The sequence below is a fragment of the Stegodyphus dumicola genome, chromosome 7 (genome assembly GCF_044657685.1).
Source record: "Stegodyphus dumicola isolate Sdum_Otavi_A_Nest chromosome 7, ASM4465768v1".
In the NCBI taxonomy this organism is placed as follows: domain Eukaryota; kingdom Metazoa; phylum Arthropoda; class Arachnida; order Araneae; family Eresidae; genus Stegodyphus; species Stegodyphus dumicola.
The window spans coordinates 47,742,279-47,765,490 of NC_140774.1; the positions used below are offsets into that span (position 1 = coordinate 47,742,279).

The window sequence follows — 23,212 nt, forward strand, 5'->3', positions numbered from 1 at the left end:
TATTTCATTATTATTTAATGTATATAATTAATTTAATGTTTAATGTATAAAAAGAAATAAACTTTTTTAATGAAAAGTGCACTACTTAATAACTTTCATTAGCAAAAATTTTATTTTTTTATCTCCAAGCATAAATTAATTTTTTTAACAAACACCGATTTATTAATATAACTGTATTTCACTGTAGATCAAATACAGATGTAATACAATTTCATCCATTCTCAACACATGACGCAAATTTCAAAACCACAAAGTACTTCACGTAAATAAACAAAATTTCACGAAGTGCACGGCAGCATATGCGCAAATTGAGATGCGCACGGGAGGATCAGATCACGATCCCAAAAGTTGCCTTCTCTCCGTAGACGCTAGTGAAAAACCATACTTCGGGCAGAATTGCATGCGTTGATTTTGGCAGGTGAATCAAAGTTGTAAAAATAATATGCTGTGGTATTAAATTACGCAGTGTGATAAAAAATTAAGAGAAATCGAGGATTTATTGATACTTAGCTTTGCAATAAAGAATTATATGCACTCTAAATATTAGCATATACATAAATAATCTGTAATTATATTAGTTTGTCATTACCTTTGAAATATGTTATTAAATTTAAATCTATTAAATTATTGTTATTTTTTAATATTGTTTGAAATTTACTCTTTTAAAAAGGTATAAATCATGGTATTTCAGCTTGTGCTCCTTATTCTATGAATATGCCGGTATCATTTGATATTGAAGAAATTACTGAAAAAGACGTAAATTATTTATATCGACTGCCCTATACACTTTTAATTTATTTATAATTTGCAGGTGGAGACCTTTCTGTTTTTATATTTAATATGTTATTTAATTCCTAAGGTGTTTTCTAATCCCTCATGCCACACCTTCATTTTTTTATCCCATAAATCTTTGAATGATTATTTCTTATCTGAGAATCGACCCGAGAAGGAATTTTACTTTTTTGACTACCAAAATGCCGCTGAATATATGTAATTGCCATATACTTACATATACAAATCATAATTCAGTTAATTTCAACTTATGCCTTTATAAAATTTTTAGTTTGTTTAAGGAGTGCTATGTGAACATAGTTATTATTATGCTTTTAGACTGAATATAAAATTATTTCTGTGTAACATGATTTAAAAAAAGGCTCATCTATGTGTATATTTTCTGTAAATGTTGACTTTTAGTGTGTGCCTTTTCAAATATGTGAATTTAAAAAATTAAATGGTTACAAAATATTTTTTACATAACGGTGGCTTATCTTAGTAGTACTATAAAGACCGTTCTCATTTTATTACCCTTTAAATATTAACAACTGTGTTATGTTTTACCTAATGCCGTGTAGTTTTGTATTTTGCATCCTTTATGTAAAAAGATTGTTTAAAAATATTTCAAATCAGCTTTTGTGTCATTAAAATTATTTTATATAAAAGACGGATTTTGGTAATAAAACTTCATTAATGGTATTATAAGTTGAAATTTATTCTGTAGATCTCATTTCATCATAAAAAAGGTGATATTTTTTACAGGATTTTTAATATAAGTGTAGGTAGATCATATGAAATTTCTTCTATCTTATGAAATATATTATGGCATCTTTTGACTTACGTTATTGCCACATTTAAAAAATGATTAATTTTTTTATGTACATTATGATATTTCTTACTTTAATGTTACATTGCATGTCCTTAATTTATTCAAAGCAGGAATTCCTCCTTCTCTCCAAGTTTTAATTTAAAATAATGGTAAAAGTATATTTACAGGTATCCCTTGGTGATTTTTGGTGGTACATGGATACCGAGTTTGTGCAATTCTTTGACTTGTTATTTTGGCTTTGTGTAGTGGCAATTTTTATTGCACAAACTCAGTATCCATGTACAACAGCTTGGTGATAAATGAAACAACAACTTTAAGATAATACAAGGGGTACTTGTCAATCTACTCTAACCAAAATAATGCTTTCAGAGACAATTTGAAAAATTTTATCCATAAAAAAAGTGTATACAGAGTCTTTTCATTATTCATCAGTGTAATAAATTTAATAATTGATCATTTTGCGATCAACAATTCTTTTTATAAACTAATTTCTGCTTTATCGTTAGATATATAAAAGTGACAAGATGGCTGGTGATTTACCTACCCCAACGAATGTTGATGTTCAAGAAGGTTTGCCCTCTGGTCCCATTCCTGGAGTAAAATATCCCATTGAAGTTTCATATTGTGGAGGTTAGTAATGAGAATTTTGTCTATGAATTATTCTAGAATTTTCTAGAGGGTAAAACTTCCCTTATATCTTCAAAAAGCATGCCCTTCAGGTAAATACAGCTAACTCTATGCTGGGACTTGTTTCTGGGTTTGGTACTTTTCCATTTTGCTGGCGCAAGCGATAAAGTCGCCAATAATGGTACAACCTATGCCAAACGGAATATTCTCGCTGGTAACCTTTTACGCCTCATTCAGATAGTTCAGTTTATGTCTAAGGCCATTTTCGGCAATTAAATCAATTAGGATGCAATCACAGCGCTTACCCGAAGTCGAAAATATAGAAAAGGTAAAGTCAAGGGTTAAATTCATCAATTCTAATGAGAATGCATTAGCGAATTACTTCGCTGCAGTTTTACATAATACAGCACTGCAGCACTATAATACAATTACAATTTACAGCACTATAATACAATTTACAGCACTGCAGTTTTACATAATTTCTGAGTAAGCTATTCGTACGAATTGAAGTATTTCTTGCATTTAAACTTGTGTTCCAAATTAAGATTTAACTTGAAATTAATGTAGATAATTACTGAGAGCATTATATTTTTATAGAGTAGTATACGTGAGATGAGATCGCTTGAGGTCACGTGATATGAACCGGCGAAATAGGATGTTGAACCATGAAAGCATAGTAAATTCTTAAATTAATGTCTTTTTATAAATTTATTGTCTTTATTTATTGGCTTTTTATAAAATTTTAAGCGATATTAAAATGTTTATGCCTTCAAAAAAAGAATTCTTAGGACTAACAATTTTTTAATATTTTTTGTGTGTATAATGTATGTTGTCGCCAATAAAGTCTGCTTGGCGAGATTTGCGCCGGCGAAACAGAAAAGTACCCTGGGTTTTAGTTGCACACACATTGTGCACTTACTTTTTTTTATAATATATATTAATTATGTTTGCAAGCATTTAAGAACTTGCCATCTCCACCAAATGCCTACTTTCATTAGAAATTTTGGCCTTTCTTTTCATCCCCCTTCCCAATCAACCAATTTTGACGGCGAATAATTTTTTGCCAAGCTAATGCTAAAATCTGTCTAGGTTAAAGTGACCACATTTTCATTGAGACAAAGTGGGACAAATGGAATGAAATGAGAATTATCATTTAGTTACGAAAGCGGACGGATAATTCATAAACATATATTTTATTATATACATTCATATACTTGTCTATAAATATACAAAAATATATTTATTATTAACTATTGGTAACTATAAAAATATTTGTAAAAAAAACTATAATTTAAATATTATGCATTTCATAATGAATATAAAATTTAATTAAAAAAAATTATGGTTTTCTTTTACGGTCATATTTTTTATCCGAGTGAATGCTTTGCAATAGATTCGGATCATTTAATAAAATGTCGTGAAATTTCTCACATGAATTGGTCAAATTATATTTTAGGCTTCAATTGTCCATATTTTATTGATACTAGAAAAAATACGTTCTGTTGCTGCATTTGTTTGGAGAGCGCGTGTTCTACAATTTTCAAAATATTTTCATAAGGAATACTATTCTGTTTAAAATGAAGGAATAACTCTGTGCAATTTTTGTCTGCTTCCACATTTGCAGACTTCCTTCATCAGTAATAACGTATCCTTTTCCTAGTGACAATTCTTCAAAAATATCATTTTCGCAAATATTTTTCGGAAAATGGAACGCCGCAGCGCGCAATGAATTGAAAGTTGATCTGTCAGCACTATCCTTATCTTCAGGGCAGATGTTTTTATTTTATTTGGCTTATAATTCCTTACTAAATGTAGTATTTCATCTCAATGTATTCCGTCTTTGATATGATTTAAATCAAATTCTTCGTCATTATAATTCGCTTCCGATAGTGAAGAGGTTATTGAAAATGGAAAAATTTCGATTGACAAATTAGTCGGTATTCTCAACACAGCAATTATAGGACTTGAACAACTGAACTTTGTAACTGAACAAGAAATTATGTCTGTTTATAGAATTAAAGAGAAAGTATTATCACATAAAACGAAGCAACTTAAACAACTTACACTGAAAGAAATGTTTAATAAAGTAAACAAATATTAAGCTTTTTTTTTTTTTTTTTTTTGTAAATTTTGATTCCCTTTAGATCATAATTGTTCTATATTTCATAAATTACGGTTTCATATTTTTTATTTTATAATTTCTGCATGCCATCTTACCAGATTTAAACTGATGATCTATAATCTGAAATCGCCGAAAGCCCAACAAATCTGGATTAACGACTATTGACTGTTATTTAAGCAGTGAAACTGAAAATAAATAAATAACGGCATATTTTTACCAGTCATACTGAAAATACAAATTACAAGCTGTAAAATTGAAAAGAGGAGCTCAGAATACATGTTTAAATTAAAAATATGAAAATAGGAGTTAAGAATGCATGTTTAAATTAAAAGTAAAGTTTGAAAATACACAAGTAGATGGAGGCATATTTTAAGCAGCAATATTGAAAGTGCAAGTTTTGAGTTATAAAACTGAAAACACAAGTTCAGAAAACATGTTTAAATTAAAAATAAAAGAAATGCTGGAAAGTTAGTAAAGTTTACAAAATCATGGTAAATTTACAAAGAAATCCTATACTCTGCCCAATTTATGTCCCTTACAACTTCGAGAAATTTGTTGAATACAACAATATTTTGCTCCTTCGAAGAAAATGACACTTTCCAGTTTAAAACACGTGAGAATGCAACAGGGTTGCCATATTCTAGAATTTGCTGGGTTACCAGAAAAACAACCGTCCAAAAAGTGCGCCAAGCCAAAAGTTGCCAATGGGGTCCTATACTCAAGCTGTACCATTTAAACTTTTTCTTACCATATTAGTATAAATTCATTTTAGTAAATAATGTACTTCACTTTTATATGCAAAATACATGCATTTATGTAGGTAAGATTTAAAAAAAAAATCAAAATTTTAACTTACATTTACAGTAGCTTCTTAAACCTTTATTTTAATTTAGGTATTTGCCTTTTTTGTGCCGAAAAAAAAAACAGGCACCAATTTCATGATGATGCTACCTTGCACCTGCTACACTAAACCAAAACAAGAAGTCAGAGACATACAAACTTGGTGTCCATGCACACATCTACCTATATTAACTTAAAAACAGAATTGCACAAACTAGGCATTGTACACTGCCTTAACTTTGTCCATGTACACATTGATGTATTTTAACTTGGAAAAAAATAGCAGATAATTGCACAAACTAGGCATTGCGCAATGCCTTAACTTTGTCCTTGTTCACATCAATCTAAATTGCACAAACTAGGCATTGTGCAATGCCTTAACTTTGTCCATGTTCACAACTATCTATTTTCACTTAAAGAAAATCAGGAAGCTAAAACAAAGTGAAAACTATCATGTTAACCAGAAAAATTTCGCCGCTGTCTCAACACACAGAGACGAGCAAATAACCAAAAATGCATAACAAACAGAGAGAAATAAATAACCAAAAATACATATTTCTTAACATAAAAACATTAAACAATAAATCTTTTAACAAAAATTAACACATAGAGACAAATTAAGACACAATAACATGCCGAATAAATACTAATTCAGAAGTCAAACAACAAAAATCAGCGTTATATTTACAAAATTTTCACAGGACTAGTTTCGATGGTTTTACCGAACCACCATCCTCAGCTGCAAAACCGCAAATGATGCGGTTACAAGAAATAGGGTCTACTTGGTGCCTGAATATGAATTTTACTAAATAGAACTCCCAAGTGATGGCAAGCCATATCTCTGTGCTTTTTGTTTCATGATTTCATTGCTTTCAGCAATGCCTAAGAAAGGATATTTATGATCCACTGAACAAATTCTCAGCTGAAGACTCTTCTTTTCATAGGTGCCGATACTACAGCACAACATGGTTTCTCTTCTGACTTAATTGCGTATTACTCCCATTTTCACAAATTATTTTTCTTGGTGAAATATGTTTTTCTTGTAAAAAATCTCAAACTTCCTTTTCAGTTGATGGTAGATTGAAAATTGTAAGCATGGCAAATATTTGCAATGAAAGAGTGCTATAGTTTTAAAGCAAAAATTTTTATCTGAAGGAACATAAACTACAAGCCTGACTAAAAAACTATTATATTTTAAAATCAAAGATGGAAAGTAATGCATATGTGCAGATGGGTAACCGTTGAGAAACTGCTATATTTTAAAAATGAAAAATTGTACTAGCTAAAAAAATGTGAACTACGGGCACGGACAAAAAGTCATTATATTTTAAAATTGAGACTTCAGTAACCAAAGCTGCTGCAGAAGTACCAAGAATTGTTCAAATGAATGACCAGCAACCGTAGCACATTATGACTACAATATCTCGTTTAACAAGACTAACTCCCAGAGTTTATCTCCAGAATTAACCTTGCTGCTGAAGTATATGACATGTCGGGCATCTTCTTAAGTGCAAGCCAATCACTTTACAGTCAAAGTACTATATAAATTTTCTATATAAATTATAATACAGTTTCTATATAAATTATAATAATGATCTGAAATAGCTATTTACTCTTTTGCTTCCATTCAGTCATGTTTAGCCTTTTTCATATAAATTATAATAATAAAGTATTATATGAAATTAACCTTTCATCTAAATTAAAACATCAATCTTAGATAGTTGTTTATTATTATACTTCCTTTCTTGCCGCAGTTATTTTTGGCAGCATTGGCATCAACAATAGTTTGGCGATTTTTTTACGGCCCTCGAAAACGAGTACAGTCAAAAGTCGTTAATTCGGACACCCATAATCCGGACCTCAAAGCTAAAAACTTTCTGCGCATGCGCCGCGTTGGCACATGCGCACAGGCGTTTTACGCGTGCGCGTAAGACCTTGACTACTGCGCATATGCGTGTGCGCAAGTGCAGAATACGTTTTCGCTTGCGCGTTTAATGTATAACGGACGGTGTAAGCTAAAATTATCTAATTATCTATTTCAGTTAATGTTAATGATTGCGTTGTTCCTTAATCTTCGAATTGGATCCCGCTTATTATTTTTTGCAGACTGTAAGAGCAATTTTTTAAAAGTAAACTTGAACTTTCGATTATGTCAAATAGAATTTCCTATGCTGGAACTTCCAAAGGATCTACAAAACGAAAGTATGTTTCGATGTCCAACAAACAAAAAGTGGAATTGCTGCAAAAAATGGATAAAGACATGGAGAATGTGACAGAGAGGTTAGTGAAAACGAAAAAATTCCGATTGACAAGTTAGTCGGTATTCTCGGCACAGCAATTAAAGGAACTTGAACAGCGGAACTTTGTAACTGAACAAGAAATTATGTCTGTTTATAGAATTAAAGAGAAAGTATTATCACATAAAACGAAGCAACTTAAACAACTTACATTGAAAGAAATGTTTAATAAGGTAAACAACTAAATATTAAGCTTTTTTTGTGTGTGTGTGTAAATTTTGATACCCTTTAGATCATAATTGTTTTTTATTTCATAAATTACGGTTTCATATTTTTAATTTTAGAATTTCTGCATGCCATCTGATGAGATTTAAACTGATGATCTATAATCCGGAAAAATCGATAATCCGGAATCGCCGAAGTCCCGACGAGTCCGGATTAACAACTTTTGACTGTAGTACCATGAAAAATATATAAACCACCAAATAAAACTCCAAATCGCATTTCTGATTAAGTAGAATTTCCAGCCACCCGAAAAAATAGTTGTACCAAGCACGTGACTAAAATTTTGCCAACACATCATAAATCACTTAATCATTACACAAACCAACTAGCAAATCCAAGTTTCCGTGTAAAAAGGGTTGCCACAGAAACCAACATCGCCCCCAAAAGCATCGTGGAACAGAACACGCAATCGCGCCAAAAAACAGTGCACAACACATATCGCCGCATTCGGCAACCTTAGGGCGCATATAGAGTACAGCCTTAATTTTTTTGGAATAGCTTGAGCACAGGATCCCATTAGCGATTTTTTGGCTTGGCGACCAAAAATATCGCCAAGCCATGGAAAAGCTGTTAAAGTTGAAAACACAAGTTAGAAAGCACGTTTTAACCAGAAAAAATTTTAGAATACATGTTTAAACAGCAAATTTGAAGGTACGTAAGTAAGTAGGGGCACATTTTAAGTAGTAATATTGATAATACAAGTTTAGCCAATTAATCTTTGGATTATGGTAACTTGGCGATTTTTTGGCGAAAATTTGGCAACCAACCCTGCTACAGCAACTTGCTAGTTTTGTTTTGGATGCCATTTTGTTTTCACAAAGTAAAGGAATGTTTCTTTTACTCAACATTTTTTCCAACAATCTGCTAGCTGAATTACGCTTATATAGAACTTTTATGGAACAAAAATGCTTAATCATGATGAAGATTAGGTGCGAAATTGGGAGATTCTGGGAAATAATTTCAAATCGTTGTGGTTGGAAGCATCATAATATATGGATATAAATGTGTATTTATCTAATTCTTTCTACAGTTGTGAAAACAAATATGGTGAAAAAACATAATAAATAATTGCTTCTTTTTTTGTCCTTGCACATGCAAATATTTTGTCGTGCAATGTTTTGATCATTTGCAATGTACAGTCATTTGATCTGAAACTTTGATTGTCGTTTATGGTGTGGAAAGCAAATAACCCTTCAGCTAATGCTAGCTGTTCCTCCGTTTACAATACATATTCCTTGACGAGACGTAACGAAAATAATCGAACACCACCAAGTAAATCTTAACTCATTACATCGCCTAATTTAGTTTACTCTGCATGCATTTTATGTGTTTTTTATCTCATTATATTCACTATAATAATTAATAAATAATAGGTAATATATTTTTACAGTACATTTAAAATAAGAAATGCAGATGTTTTCTGAAAAGCAGGACATTTTTAAAAATCGTCGGGACAGCCATCCAAAAAGCGGGACTGTTCCGCCAAAATCGGGATGTGTGGTCACTTTAGTATAGGTCACTAATGGAGAAAACAGTGTATTTTTATAATTTGAAAGGCTGTCAACCAAGGATAGTAAATTTCAGAATACCTATGGTTAGGAACCTTCTACCACCACATCAGAAAGTTAAAAATTGACAAGAAAAGGAGAAATACATAAAAGTTAGTAATGGAAAAAAAGAGGAGCCACATGGCTTGAGAAAGCTCAGAATAGGGATATCATACACTCTTAGACAGAAAAAAGAAAAACGGTGCACTGAGAAGATATAAAGCAAATTGGACACAAATTGATATGCATACAGGTTTTGACGGAAAATGCAAAATTTTACATTTTGTCTGCCAATGAATGAACAGTTGTCGCTACAGCGCATCTGATCTGCACAACTGGTAGGATATTTAAGAGCAGAAATTACTATTCCAGGTCATAAATTCTTCATGAATTTAATTCTGTGTACTCTGGTGGACTGTAACTATGCCTCGCATACAGGTGCACGAACGATACGCGCAGATGTCAGAATTTGAGAGAGGTCATGTAGTTGGGCTCAAAGAAGCCGGTTAGTCTTATCGGCAAATAGCTCGACATTTGAGCAGGAGCGATGCCACTATTAGACAATGTTGGCAGGAATAGGTGAACCATGCCCACACACAGCATCAAGAAGGATGTGGTAGGCCTAGAGAAAAGACGGAATGTGAAGACCGAGCAATCGTCACAGCCCCAGATGCATCATTATCATCGACTGTACGTGCAACTAGCGCTTCAATGACCGCAAGGACCATTTATAGACGGCTCACAGAAAGGAGGCTGAGGTCACGGCGCCCCTTGCGCTGACTACCATTGACCTCTGTACAATGTCAAGCCCATTTGCAGTGTGGGGTCATTTGCATAGGAATGTCGCTAACTGGAATAGAATAAGTCTGCAGTGATGAATCCCGTTTTGAACTGAGCCCCGATGACTATCGAAGGTGAATTTGGAGACGCCCTTGACGGCAGTCGGTGTGATACCAACCTGTTTTCCGGCAGACAAGCCGACAGCCAGGAGTGATGGTCTGGGGTGCCATTTCATTTCATAGTAGGATCCCTTTTGTTGTCATCCGTCGCAACCTTACAGCACAGCGGTACGTCAACAAAGTTCTAAGGCCCATTGTATTGCCCTTCATGCCACGCCACCCTGGGCTTACATTTCAGCAAGATAATGCCCGCCCCCACACTACGCATGTTTCTACTGCTTGCCTTAGTGCTTGCCGAACATTACCTTTGCCAGCAAGGTCATCGGATCTCTCTCCTATTAAGCACGTTTAAAGCATTATGGGCAGGGCCCTCCAACCAGCTCGGGATGTTGACGATCTAACATGCCAGTTGGACAGAATTCGGCACGATATCCCTCAGGAGGACATCCGCAACCTCTATCAATCGATGCCAAGCCGAATAACTGCTTGCATACAGACCAGAGGTAGACAAACGCCTTCGTGACTTTTTCACTTTGTGAAGCTCTATCACTTCAATAAATCATCCAATTTTTCTCAAACTGTAATCATTTGTTTTTCTGTTCATGTACATCACTTCTACCAATTTTCTTCCCATTCAGATAACTTCTTCTTGGTGCATCTTTTTTTTTTTTTTTTTTTTTTTGTCCAGCAGTGTATGTATCGTATTCTCTTTATGTGAAAATAGAATAAAATAAATTTAAGTATAAGAATTTTGAAAACAAAATTGCACAAAAGCAGCAAAAAGTGGAAAGAAATTAATAATTAAGGGGAAAAAAAGGCTCTTTGGGACATAATAATTAAATCAGGGTACAAAAGGGGACCAGAGATGTAATGAGGCCGAACCATGTCGTAGGAGGTGATTTGGACCGAGGCCTGATGCAAATGGGAGGTTTTTCTAAAGGAAGCTTGGAATAAATGTGGTAGCATAAAAGACTTAAAAATTGCATTTTCAGCTAATTGCTTTATATTTTGTTGATTGAAAAAATAATGCTAAATTAGTTGGGGATATTTTATGAGGGTACAGATAACCAAAAAGTAACCCTTCAGACAAAAATATCTAAATTGTACATTATTTATAAATCTAATAGATGTTCATGCATGAATAGAAAGTGTATTTTGAATTTTATTAATTTAATTAATCCATTAGAATAATGGTTAATTTTTAAGTCATAAATTTTTATTTTCTATGAAGAAATTTAATTCTAAGAATTATACAGTATGCCAGTAAGTTTCAAAACTAATTTCTTTTAATAAATCCCAGCAAACTTACTAAACAATAATTTTCAGCATTTATTACTACATCTTAACTTACATTTTATAAAATATCATCTGCTTATAGACAAAATTTTCTATGCATTTAATTGTTTGCTTTGATCCAATGAGTGTCCACTATCATGGCATGGATTTGAAAGCTGAGCAAAGAATAGCAACAAAGTTTTGCTGTAAAATGAGGATTAATCCTGATATTTATTTCAGATTGAACACTTAGTGATTTGCTTATGATCCTGAGAGAAAATGACTATCATCTGCTTGAGTTGGAGAAGGTTTACCATGGTTACAAAAATTTCAGAAATTTTGATTAAAAGCTATGTAGGTGTCCTTTTTTGATTGGAAAGTGATAGTTCATAAAAAATTTAACCTGGGGAGGGGAGAGAATGATGGTGAATTTTTTTTTAGATACAATGGGGGATAGCATTCTGAAAAGAATTTTGTACCCTAAAAAAGCTCAACCAAATAACTGGTTTTTCCTGCATGACAGTGTGCCTTCAAAGAATTCCAGTGTCAGCAAACAATCTCTGACTCCCCTCCCAAAAAAAAGCATTACATTTCTCAGCCCCCACTTTTGTTTACATATTTAACACATGTAGACTATTTTCTCCTCAAACTGAAGTCTGACTTTAAAGGTCATTATTTTAATAGAATTGTAATGATGCCACGTAAAATGGTTGTGTGGAAGTGCCAAGTATTATATAAACTTAAAGATATTATTCAGTTTTTGGTTTTATATGAATTTAGTTCTAAAACTTTGTAAATATTCTTTACATAGTCCATAATTAATGCTGCTACTGAGTTTACATTTTATAATCCAATATTTTAATTTATATCCTTTTTCTTTTATTTTTCAGAATGTTCAATGCCTTTAGAGGTATGTATAATATTCTTTTAAAATGGCAAATTCAGTTACATAAATATTAGTTTTTTTTTTCAATAAAATGTTATGGAACTATGATATACTAAATTCATGTAAATGTGCAGGCATGAAACTGTACTCCTGAAAATAGATCACATAAAAATAAGAAAATCACACTTATCACTCATCAGTTTATTTTTGAGTTTTCAGAAACTACTTCAGTTATACATCAATATCAGAATCATCATAGATAAATTAATAGATAGCTGATAGAAACTCATTCTTCCCATTAGAATCAGTCAGTCACTCAATTAATTTAACATAGTGTAGTGAGAATAAAAGTAAAGCTTAGAATTTAAATGTGGTCACATTATAGCTTATCATGCTTACTATTTATTATATATGGGGACACACCAGCAGCCAAGTGGTGGAACAGTGGAAGTTTAGAACTAAACAGTGGAAGTTTGGTCTGGATGTTGAATCCTGGCAAACTGGCTGGCTACACGGGCATTTTCTTCGTTTTCCTAATATGTAATGTGTATATGATCCAGTTTCCCTTAGAAAGTCGTCCATGAAGACCTCCCTCCTCCATTAGCAGACAGTCCTCAAGTGCTTTGCCGTAATTAAATAAACGAAACCAATATGTAAATTAATTCTAAACAGACCTTAGCCGCAATGCAATAAATAACAAGTATTGTTTTTTTTTTTTTTTTTTTTTTTTTAAATAGTGCTTTAATTCTCAGGTTAATTTAAAATAAAGTTGGTACGGCCTTTTTTTACTTATTTCGGTAACCAGGAGTTATATATGTATAAAATGCACACTTCTACTTGCACATGAAGTTTTCAAACTGCCCAATAAATTATTCATAAAGAGTGTGATATCTTGTGAATATTGTACTTGTAGAATTATTTTTAATAGATTTTTTTTTTCTGTATAGTTTTGTTTGACAGTACAGTATGGTCTATATTTTTTTAAGTAATACTTTAAATTTCATTCTAAATAGTTGTACTTTATTACATAATATGACCTATTTCACATTATGGTATTTCATGTTTATTTTTATTTATTGGATTCATTTTGTCCATTGGATTGTTCAAGTAGTTGATGGATAATAGAAAATAATGGTTGGAAAAATAACAGAGAACTAAGTTTCCCATTTGACAAACTGTGTTTAATAATCTGGGAGTTTGCTTATTAATTTAATTTGAATCAGTTAGTGTTTGCTATTACAACTACCTTGCATAGTCCAGGTAATCAGTTCCTCGACTTTTTGAAACCCGACTAATGAAAGAACTAAATACATACAAAAAATGCCCCCCCCCCAAAAAAAAATTCCGCACACTTGTAGTAAATAAAATACAATTAATAAATTAAAATCATCACTAGTACCTTTAATTAGGAATAATTTTTTAAAGTGTATGTTTTTCTTAATTCACATTTTATTCTCTAAAAATTGCAGTAATGATGCTTTTATTTTTCTTCTTTGATGTTCTCTCTTGGTATGCTTCTTTTTTACAATGAATTGCATTGTTAGAAAAAACTGTAATGCTATGTTTAATATTAAAAGCAACAGTGAATTTTTACATTATGGTAACTTGGTGATTTTTTGGCGAAAATTTGGCGACCAGCCCTGCTACAGCAACCTGCTAGTTTTGTTTTCACGAAGTAAAGTCCTTTTTTTTTTTTTTTTTTTTACTCAAAATTTTTTCCAACAATCTGCTAGCCTCCCTCCCCCATTAGCAGATTCTCCCCCACTAGAACTTTTATGGAACAAAAATGCTTAATCATGACGAAGATTAGGTGTAAAATTGGGAGAAAGTGCAGAATCGCAAACTGCTTGCTGCGTTTTTAAGAATTGCACGTACACGGTATCAAAGTACCTGTCGACCTATTTTCACTTAAAAAAACATCCCAGAATTGCGCAAAAATGGAATTGCGCACACTCTTGACTTTTTTTATGTACACATCAACCTATTTTCACTTAAAAAGTCAAAGAAAATTGACAAAAATTCAATTCTTGATACTCTTGTAAAAAGCGGCAAACAAATAAGTGGGCAATTCTGCACTTTAGCAGCGAAATTGTTTCTAAGTGCTTATTAGCTAAAATCACGATCGGAATTTTCCGGAAAATGTCACATTACATGTCTCATGATCTCTCATTTCTCTGAGACAAAATAATCTGTGATTCGAACTGTGTACTTCTCAGATTATTGTTAAAGTCCTAGCTAGTAACCTTTATCGCCTTACCAAAATGTCGCCAAACTACCTGTTACCATATTCTAAAGATTAGCCAAAGCAACTCTCATAATATGTCATGACAAGGTTTCAAACCATCCCAATAACTTTTAATAATTGTTTAGCTGTTAATTATCCTGCAAGTACTTCAACATAATCACTGTTCCTCCTGTTCTTCTTAAGTTTATTGTTCATAAGTGTATCATTAGTTGGTACTTACGTATTAATGCCACCGCAGCTGAAGATTTGGCGGTTTTTAAGTTTCGTCAATCTACACCTAAAATTTTTGCGACAAATCATAAATTAAAACACTTTATTTAAAATTAAAACCCTTACAAAAATCAAAACACTTTATGTCAAATCAAAGTAGTCAATCGGATTTTGGTGAAAAATGGGCCGATATAGAGTTTAACTTAGATTCAAAACAGTCTCTGTTTTCTTTGACCTGATGTTGTCACCATATGAACTCTGCTAAATAAGATTCTAAATGATGTCTCGCTGTTCCCCTATGTCTCTTGTTCCTCCATTTAGCACTGCCCCACATTCTCTCAACTGTTTGTGTATGAACTCCTGTATGTATCAGGATCAATAAAATTGCATTTATGGTTAACTTTAGCATGTAGAAATCCTTCTTTTTCTATTTGTTTGGTAATCTTTCCAACTGTCAGAATAAATTGTGCTACCATCTGCAATGTTTTCAATAGTTTTATTAAGAAGGGTAGAGCCAGTTCTATTAGGAACAGTGACAGCAAACGAATCTTTTGTTTCTCTACATATACCGCCAAACACCCATTGTTCGGGTAATACTCAACTACAATTATTTTTATGCGTAGTAAACAAACTTTAATGAATTTCCACAGTGCAATCTGGTCCACCTACCTTTTTGTTTGGTTTATTCTCCATATCCAAGACACATAATTCACGCATGTAATTGTTCCAATCTATAACAGTTTTATCTGATAAATCAAGTTGCTTTTCACAAAATTTAATCAACATCGACTCCTTGCACCAGCAGTATACAAATCTCAAAGCTGAACAAAATGGAATTCTGCTTCCTTCAAACCAATTTTCTTTTCTGAGTCCCACTTGCTGATCACGCTGTCTTAAATTACATTTCCAAAACGTACATTTACCAAAATAAAGTTTCATATCATGTGAATTGGTACATTTTCGTTTCTTTTTTTGTAAAATATTTCGCTCCTGAAAAAAAAAAAAAAAAAATTGCATCTTTTTCTGTGTTTGGCAAATCTCAAAGACGTATTTTCGTAGCACTAAAAAATGGCGTCAAAAATCAGCAAACAACAAGGCAAAAAGGAATCCAAAAGATAACTAACTGCGTGTGAATAACAGGATTGCTCTTTATTGGCACATCAGCTCAACTTCTACTGCAGTGGCGTTAATACATAAGTACCCATTAGTTTGTTCATTAATGTTCAATTTGATCCACTTAATCACGTTAAAAGTGTAACTCGTAAAATGAGTTTTAAAACAAGTGAAATCATTTGAGCATGCCTGATCAGTCCTCTTCCCATCTCCAGCAATAGCTGTTACAGACCCAAAGGATATAGCGCAAACATAGGTATATATCCCAAAGTGTAAAGGAGGAGGTGAAACTTAGTAGAAAAGTAGTGGGTCCAAAAATGTCACTATCATTAGATGGCCCTGCAATTTTCTTTTGGACATTCCAAATGTAAATATTTATATGCTTTGGGGAGGAAGCTAAGCTTCCTAATCAGAGAAGAAATGTTTATGTTTTTATGCAGTGAATTATGTGTATAACTTCATGCACAAATTTTTAAGTTTTGAGGATAATATTGTATTAACTACACTTTGGATTCTGTTCACTAATAGTTCTATTTTGTTCTTCAAATTATAAAATATAATTTGCAGATTTCATGGTTAAAGGATTGTAGTACTTTTTATGAATGATTAATTCAGAGATCGTTTTCAATCCCCCACCAATAGTAAATCATGTTACTGTTAATAATACATAATGTATATACGTTAAATTTTATTAGGTTCTTCCCTTCTTTGATTTTGTAAAATTCTTATATTTTAATACAGTTTGATGTAAACTGCGGCAAAACTTTAATAAACATTATAGAATTTTGTGCTTTAATCAGTAAATTTTCTTTTCTGTCACAATGAGTTATTCTTATTTATGAATCAAATGTCAATGACAATATTTTTATTGTTTTCTGTTAAAAATTTCCATATCTTTGTTATTTTAGGAAGACTAATTATAGAAAGACTAACTGTGTTTCATATTGGTATGACAAGATTCTTGAATAGCATTCAAATTTAAATTAGTTAAGTATTCTGAATACTTGGTTGCTCTGAGCTTTCTGTATTGTTCATAATTAAATAACCATGTAGGTTATTAATATCCTCATCCGAAATCCAAATTTTTAATTCCTTCAATAACCCACCTTTTAGAAATGCATGCTATGCGTCCACAAATGGTATCTTGATCCAGAAAACTAAATTGGTACGCTTTACTTTTTCGAACTGGGCTTATAGAATATCGCTTGCGATTTTTTGACTCATTTCTTGCTCTCCCAAGTAGTGCATGAGTTAAATTCTCAGAGGAAGTGCTTTTCGGATTTAAAGCTTCAACTGTGGATTGTAAAACGCAAGATCCTTGGGATCCACAATCCAAGAAGTACCTGACTACCTTCTTTACATTGTCTGTGACTACTTCAACCATTAAAGTCATAAGAGTGACTTCATTCATACACAGGGGAGAGTATTCATACATATTGTACCTTGTACCATTACCGACTTTTTCGCTTTTCCTTATTCTCAGCATTATTCTCTGATACCTCGGGATATAAAATTATAGGGTTAGATCGCTTGCACAGATAGCAGTGAATAAACTGTCCACACTGCTTCGCAAAATGCTCTGGCTTAAGGCAGCATTTTAATTCTCGTAATTTGTTTAATCTTCTTTTTAAACACATTGATCAAGCTGTAAAACATTCTTTGCTCTTGTGAGATTTTTGGATTGGGGGGGGAACGCATTTAAAAAAAAATTACAGCAATTAGACTTGCAGCACTCGTGATTGTTTTTTTTTTTTTTTTTTTTTTTTTGTTTTAAATTTTACATCTTTAGAATGCTCATCACGTGAAGCAAAAGAAATTTCAAATCCAGACCTGGCCAGTTTAACCCTCTGCTCTCCTTTGACCTCTTTACACAAAAGTTCCAGGAGATTTGAGAGATGTGATCCCACATTATTGAACAGAATGCTTCTCTCCCATATTTGAAGCATCTCAGCTGACAGAGAAGACTCGACCATGGGATATAACCAGGATGCATTAGTATCCAGTTGAAATGTGTTTGTGTTCAGTTTGCAGGCCCCTTGTTCTTTGGCCCACTAGTGTCCAAGCAGTAAAAATTTCTGAGTGCTGGTAGTTCAGTCCGGGGTTTTAATCCTGAAGAATAGGTTGGCTGCATGGGCATTTTCGTGATTTTTTCCATGTGTGAGGTGTATACGAGAACAGAGGTAGTAAAAGAATATATTTGAACTGATTTAATATATCTTTAACTATTGTTCTGCTTATGTTTTGAAATAACTTCTAATGAATAAATGCAACATTTTAACTAAAAAAAGTACTGTAGATCTTTCATGTTTTAAAACTAGGTGTGCCAAATTCTTTTCTCCCAAAAGATATGTATGCAGATGTTGAGCTGTTGGCCACGGTTAAATTATATATTACTTTCATTATCTACAATAGTGTTCCTCCCCCCCCCTCTAAAATAAGTGCAGTCGATGAGTTTTCAAAGTAAATAATTCTGTTTCAGTGAATAACTTAAAAGATGTATTTATATGTAGAAAAATTTTACCACAGTTATCTGATATTTTCTCGCTATTAAATTTCAAATTGGGATATATATACCTTTAAAAAAAAATTGTTTTGCATGTGTCATCTCTTACTGGAAGAGATCTCCTATTTTTTGCTCTGCTGACTATATACATGCATGTATAATTAATAGTTCAAACTCAGATGAATCTCCTGAAAATTATTTAAGAAATCATTTAGTTGCTATTTGTTCTCAAGTGTAGGGAAGAAAATTGAAGCTTGCAATTTAACTTCTATTTTTTTTCCACTTAATTTGGCACTCCACAGCTCATTGTTTTTTTTATCAGTATTACAATTAGAAGATTCAATAGGAAACGTTAATGAAATAAATCATTTTGAATTGTTCATCATCCCCTAAATCAGCAAGAATTAAATTACATTATTAAAGATGTTCAGGAGTTGGACAAAAATATGGAAACACCTTTAAAAAAACATGTTTCTTTGCTTAATATGGTGTAGGAAACCCGTTGGCATCCAAAACAGCTTGCTGTCTTCTCGTAATGGATAAATACAGTTCCTGTATGTTTGCCAAGGAAATATTATACCATTCTTCCTGCAAAACGGTGGCAAGTTCAGATAAAGATGTTGGCGGTGGATAACGAGAATTTCCGTTCCAATGTAGACCACAAAGGTTCGATAATATTCAGGTCTGGTGACTGTGGGGCCAGGGGAGATGGGACAACTCATCCTCGTGCTCAGAAAACCAGTCCTGGACAATGTGAGCTGTGTGAACAGGGGCTTTGTCGTCTTGGAAGACACCATCACCATCGGGGAACAAAGTTTGTACCATGGGATGAACTTGATCGGCCAAAATGTTCACATAAGTCTTGGCAGTCATGTGCCCTGACACAGTTATCATGGGGCTAGCAGAGAACCACGATATGGCTGCCCAAACCATAACAGAACCCCCACCATGTTTCACTCTTGGCAACAAGCAGTCTGTATTATAGGCTTGAGATGGCGTTCTCCAGACATAAACTCGGCCAGAAGTGGGAAACAATGTGAAAGAAGACTCGTCAGACCATATTACTCGCTTCCACTGCTCTATAGTCCAGGCTTTATGACTTAAACACCACCTTTTCTTGTTATGGGCATTAGCATCACTGATGAGTGGCTTCTCAATTGCAGCACGGCCAGCAATTCCCTGTTTATGAAGCTCCCTTCTAATTGTTTTGGTACTCACAGGGTTCGGTAACACAACATTCATTTCAGCAGTAACTTTTGCAGCTGTGGTCTCCTTATTTTTCGTCACAATTGCCCTTAATGATCGTCTGTCACGATCACTCAGGACACACTTTCGTCCGCGCTGTGATTTAGCAGATGATGTTTTTCCGCTTTTCAAATATGCGGAATAATTCTTCGATACAGTACCTCTTGAAACACTAAACACCTCGGATACCTTGCTTACGGAAGCACCTACCATACGTGCTCCAACAATTTGCCCATGTTCGAAGTCTGTTAACTCTGACATAATGCAATGACAACCTCACATAACAGTACTCCGACAACAACTGAACTGTTTAGCACATTTACGAAGTTGTATAGGTGGCGTCAGTAGTCAAAAACGCCAGTGCCATGTACATATTTCATTAAAATCAATCTTTCTTTTCAAACATGCATTTCACAAGGTGTTTCCATATTTTTGTCCATCTACTGTATGTGTCAAAATATTAATAATTGGCCATGTGCTTGGACAGTGATGGCAACATGCAATTTACAGTTGGCTGTTACTGTCTAAGTAAGCTTGTAAGTACTGTCTAACTTTATATAAGAATTTTGCATCAAATGATACATGTAAGGATTTTATATATTACATATGATATATATGTAAGATAAAAAATATGAAAGCAAACTTCTAAATTTAATTCACTATAACCTCTTTTATATATATATATATATATATATATTTCATTTGGGAACCTCATCTATCTGTCCTAAAAATAGCGCTGTAAGTCTAAACTGCGTCATTGTCATTCAAATTAATCATGTGATCTTACATAACCCTTAATGCAGATGCCTCTTGACCAATCACCAAATTGCAAACCAAAACTTTTCTCTTTGTGTGCTTCCATCTTGCATAACTACGCACTTCAGCTTTGCTCTCTACTCTGCTAAGATGTAATTTCGCTGGCTTGCTTTCTATCTCAACAATATCAAAAATGTAAATCTTCTGTGGAAAGCCACGACTAGAGTGCCAAGTGATTGTGGCCACAAATATCAATTGGAAATAAAAATGGAATTAAATCTGCCTCTACTGCCAAGTTCTTTAGATATTACTAAGTTAACATTCTTAGCATACTACGCAATTAAAATTCTTCTTCAGTATGGATCTAAGCAAGCATCGACACTGCTACAGCTTTTCCTTGTGCTTTTATTATTATTTCATATATATATATATATGCATTTGTTAATAAACATTCTCTACTCGTAAAAAGCAAATTAAAAGTTAATGAAATTTAATTACAAATAAATAAATAAAAGATTAACAATTCTTTTGAAACAGTATGTATATATATAAGGATATTTTACATATATGGATCTAAAGACTGCCTGCTTTCATGCACAAAATGCAGTTGCACGTCAAATTTACATAAGTAATGTGCAATATTTAGTGAATTTTGAATTAACTTCTTTTTTATAAGCATATAATAAATATCCTCATTTATATACAGTACAAAGTCCGAAATCCGGATGTCCATTATCCAGAATGATCAAAAATCCTAACCTCAAAACCACCAACAACGTTTTTCTGGTAGGCTTAACACATGCATATTTGATTCCCCCCCTCCGCGCATAATAAACCATCTAGAGACTCCGATTGTTAATTTCACTTCGGCACTAAATTAAATACCTTGTTATTGAAGAAACAATCATTTTAGCATAAATTTGTACGATGAGTTATTTGGCTCTGTTGTTGCGTATCTGCTTGGTACCCATCTCAAACTGAAACATTCCAAATAGATACATCACCAACCTGACGAATCATTATTTTTATTAAACTTTACTTTCATCACCGCATGTTTATGAAAACAAGACAACTTGAGTAATGACTCATGTAGCAATGCGTAAACATTTTTTTTTTAAAATTTTTTTTTTTTATGTTAGTAATTGAATAATAAAGGAGTATGGTAAACTTTTACATTGTCATTACGCTTGGATATAATTACAGATTTAAGATAAATGCGCTAAAAAATGTTGACGAGGAAAAATTTACCAAAAATTTCTATCCATATGCTAAAAATAAATTGATGATACTCATAAACCCAAAGTTTACATTTAGGGCTATTTGAATTAAGAATAACTGATTTGTTATTGACATAAACCAACCAGCACCAGGTCTCATATGGCCGCGCCGAGGCGCAGAATTTAGGACCCACAGAAACTGCATCAGGCGGTAAGATATCTAGCTCCGGTCCTCAATAAGACTTAAGTATATGTGGGAATTGATTTATTCAGAACTCTGATAAGCATGTGCAAGAAATAGACATACGTATAATAAATAACTAAACTAATACAATTCAGTGCGTGCCAGTGCCTTAATTGTCTCAGTGCATGATGGAAGCAAGATAAAATTTAATGGAACAACTTGTCATTAGTTGCCAAGCTCATGATGCATAGCCAAATATGTATAATGAAGGATAGCTAAATTTGATGATGATAGCCGCTAATTTAAAAAATTTTCGGATATCACAAAACAAAGATGAAATTTTCCAATTAACGGATTTTGTAAAGAAATTTGGAGAAGCGGTACTAAATAACAATGATATAAAAGAAGTTTTTCATTGTGATGACAATGCTTCTCAATCACCAGTCAAAGGCTAAATCTGTAGTATGGTTCTAGATCCAGAAAATACCGCTATCGATAATGAAGAAAGTGACAAAGTTACTGAAAACGAGAAAATTTCGATCGGCAAGTTAGTCGGAATTCTCGAAACAGCAGTTACAGGACTTCAACAGTGTAACTAAACAAGAGATTGTGTGTCTACAGAATTAAAGAGAAAGAATTAGCACAAAAAAAAAAAAAAAAAAAAAAAAAAAAAAAAAAAAACGAAGCAACTTAAACAACTTGCATTGAAAGAAATGTTTAATAAGGTAAACAAATAAATATTAAGCCTTTTTTTTTTGTAAATTTTGATACCCTTTAAATCATAAATACTTCATTATTTCATATTCTTAATTTTATAATTTCTACGTGCCATCTTACCAGATTTAAACTGCTGATCTAATATCCGGAATCACCAAAGTCCCGACAAGTCCAGATTTCGGACTTTATACTGTATTAACAATCAAGACATTCTGACAAACATAAATTTGTCCAATTGTGATTCAGGCATAATATAAATGTTACCTACATTTGACATTCTAAATAGGCTTTGATTCTTTATGTCCAAATTTTTATTCTTGCGCCTTAAAGTTCTGTAGCCGCTTTTGCATTCAGGGATGAAACAGGTCCCTTTAGATACTTAATTAATAATGAAAATAAATATTAAATCAGTATTTTTGCTATTATTGCCTATGTGAAGTACTACGGTAAGGTGAACGGTTGATGACTGCAGCGCCCTCTATAAATAATGTGACAAAAAGTGGACTATTGTGGGGAAAAGTGATAATACGAATTTCACCTCCTTCTTGATGCTTCTTGATATACAGTGGGGAACTCCAGAAAAAGTTGAAATTTGGATCATATTGCATAACTTTACAGCCACATAAAAATTAGCTGTAGAAAAAGAGACTTGACTGTATAAAGGGGGAAAAAATCCTTTTGCATGTTAAATATCATTAAAA

At 32.9% G+C, this 23,212-nt stretch overlaps 1 protein-coding gene across 3 annotated transcripts in view; it reads left to right on the forward strand.

Moving 5' to 3' along the window:
- The first annotated feature begins 273 nt into the window (after positions 1-273).
- DENR (density-regulated protein) overlaps positions 274-23,212 on the forward strand; it is a 60,346-nt gene continuing 37,407 nt past the window's right edge. The window contains exons 1-3 of one of the 3 annotated variants that reach the window (XM_085820161.1): positions 274-418; positions 2,110-2,233; positions 12,326-12,345. In XM_085820161.1, coding sequence (XP_085676287.1) covers positions 2,128-2,233; positions 12,326-12,345 — 126 coding nt within the window. In that variant the 5' untranslated portion in view covers positions 274-418; positions 2,110-2,127. The other 2 variants (XM_085820160.1, XM_085820162.1) reach the window with 2 other exon arrangements.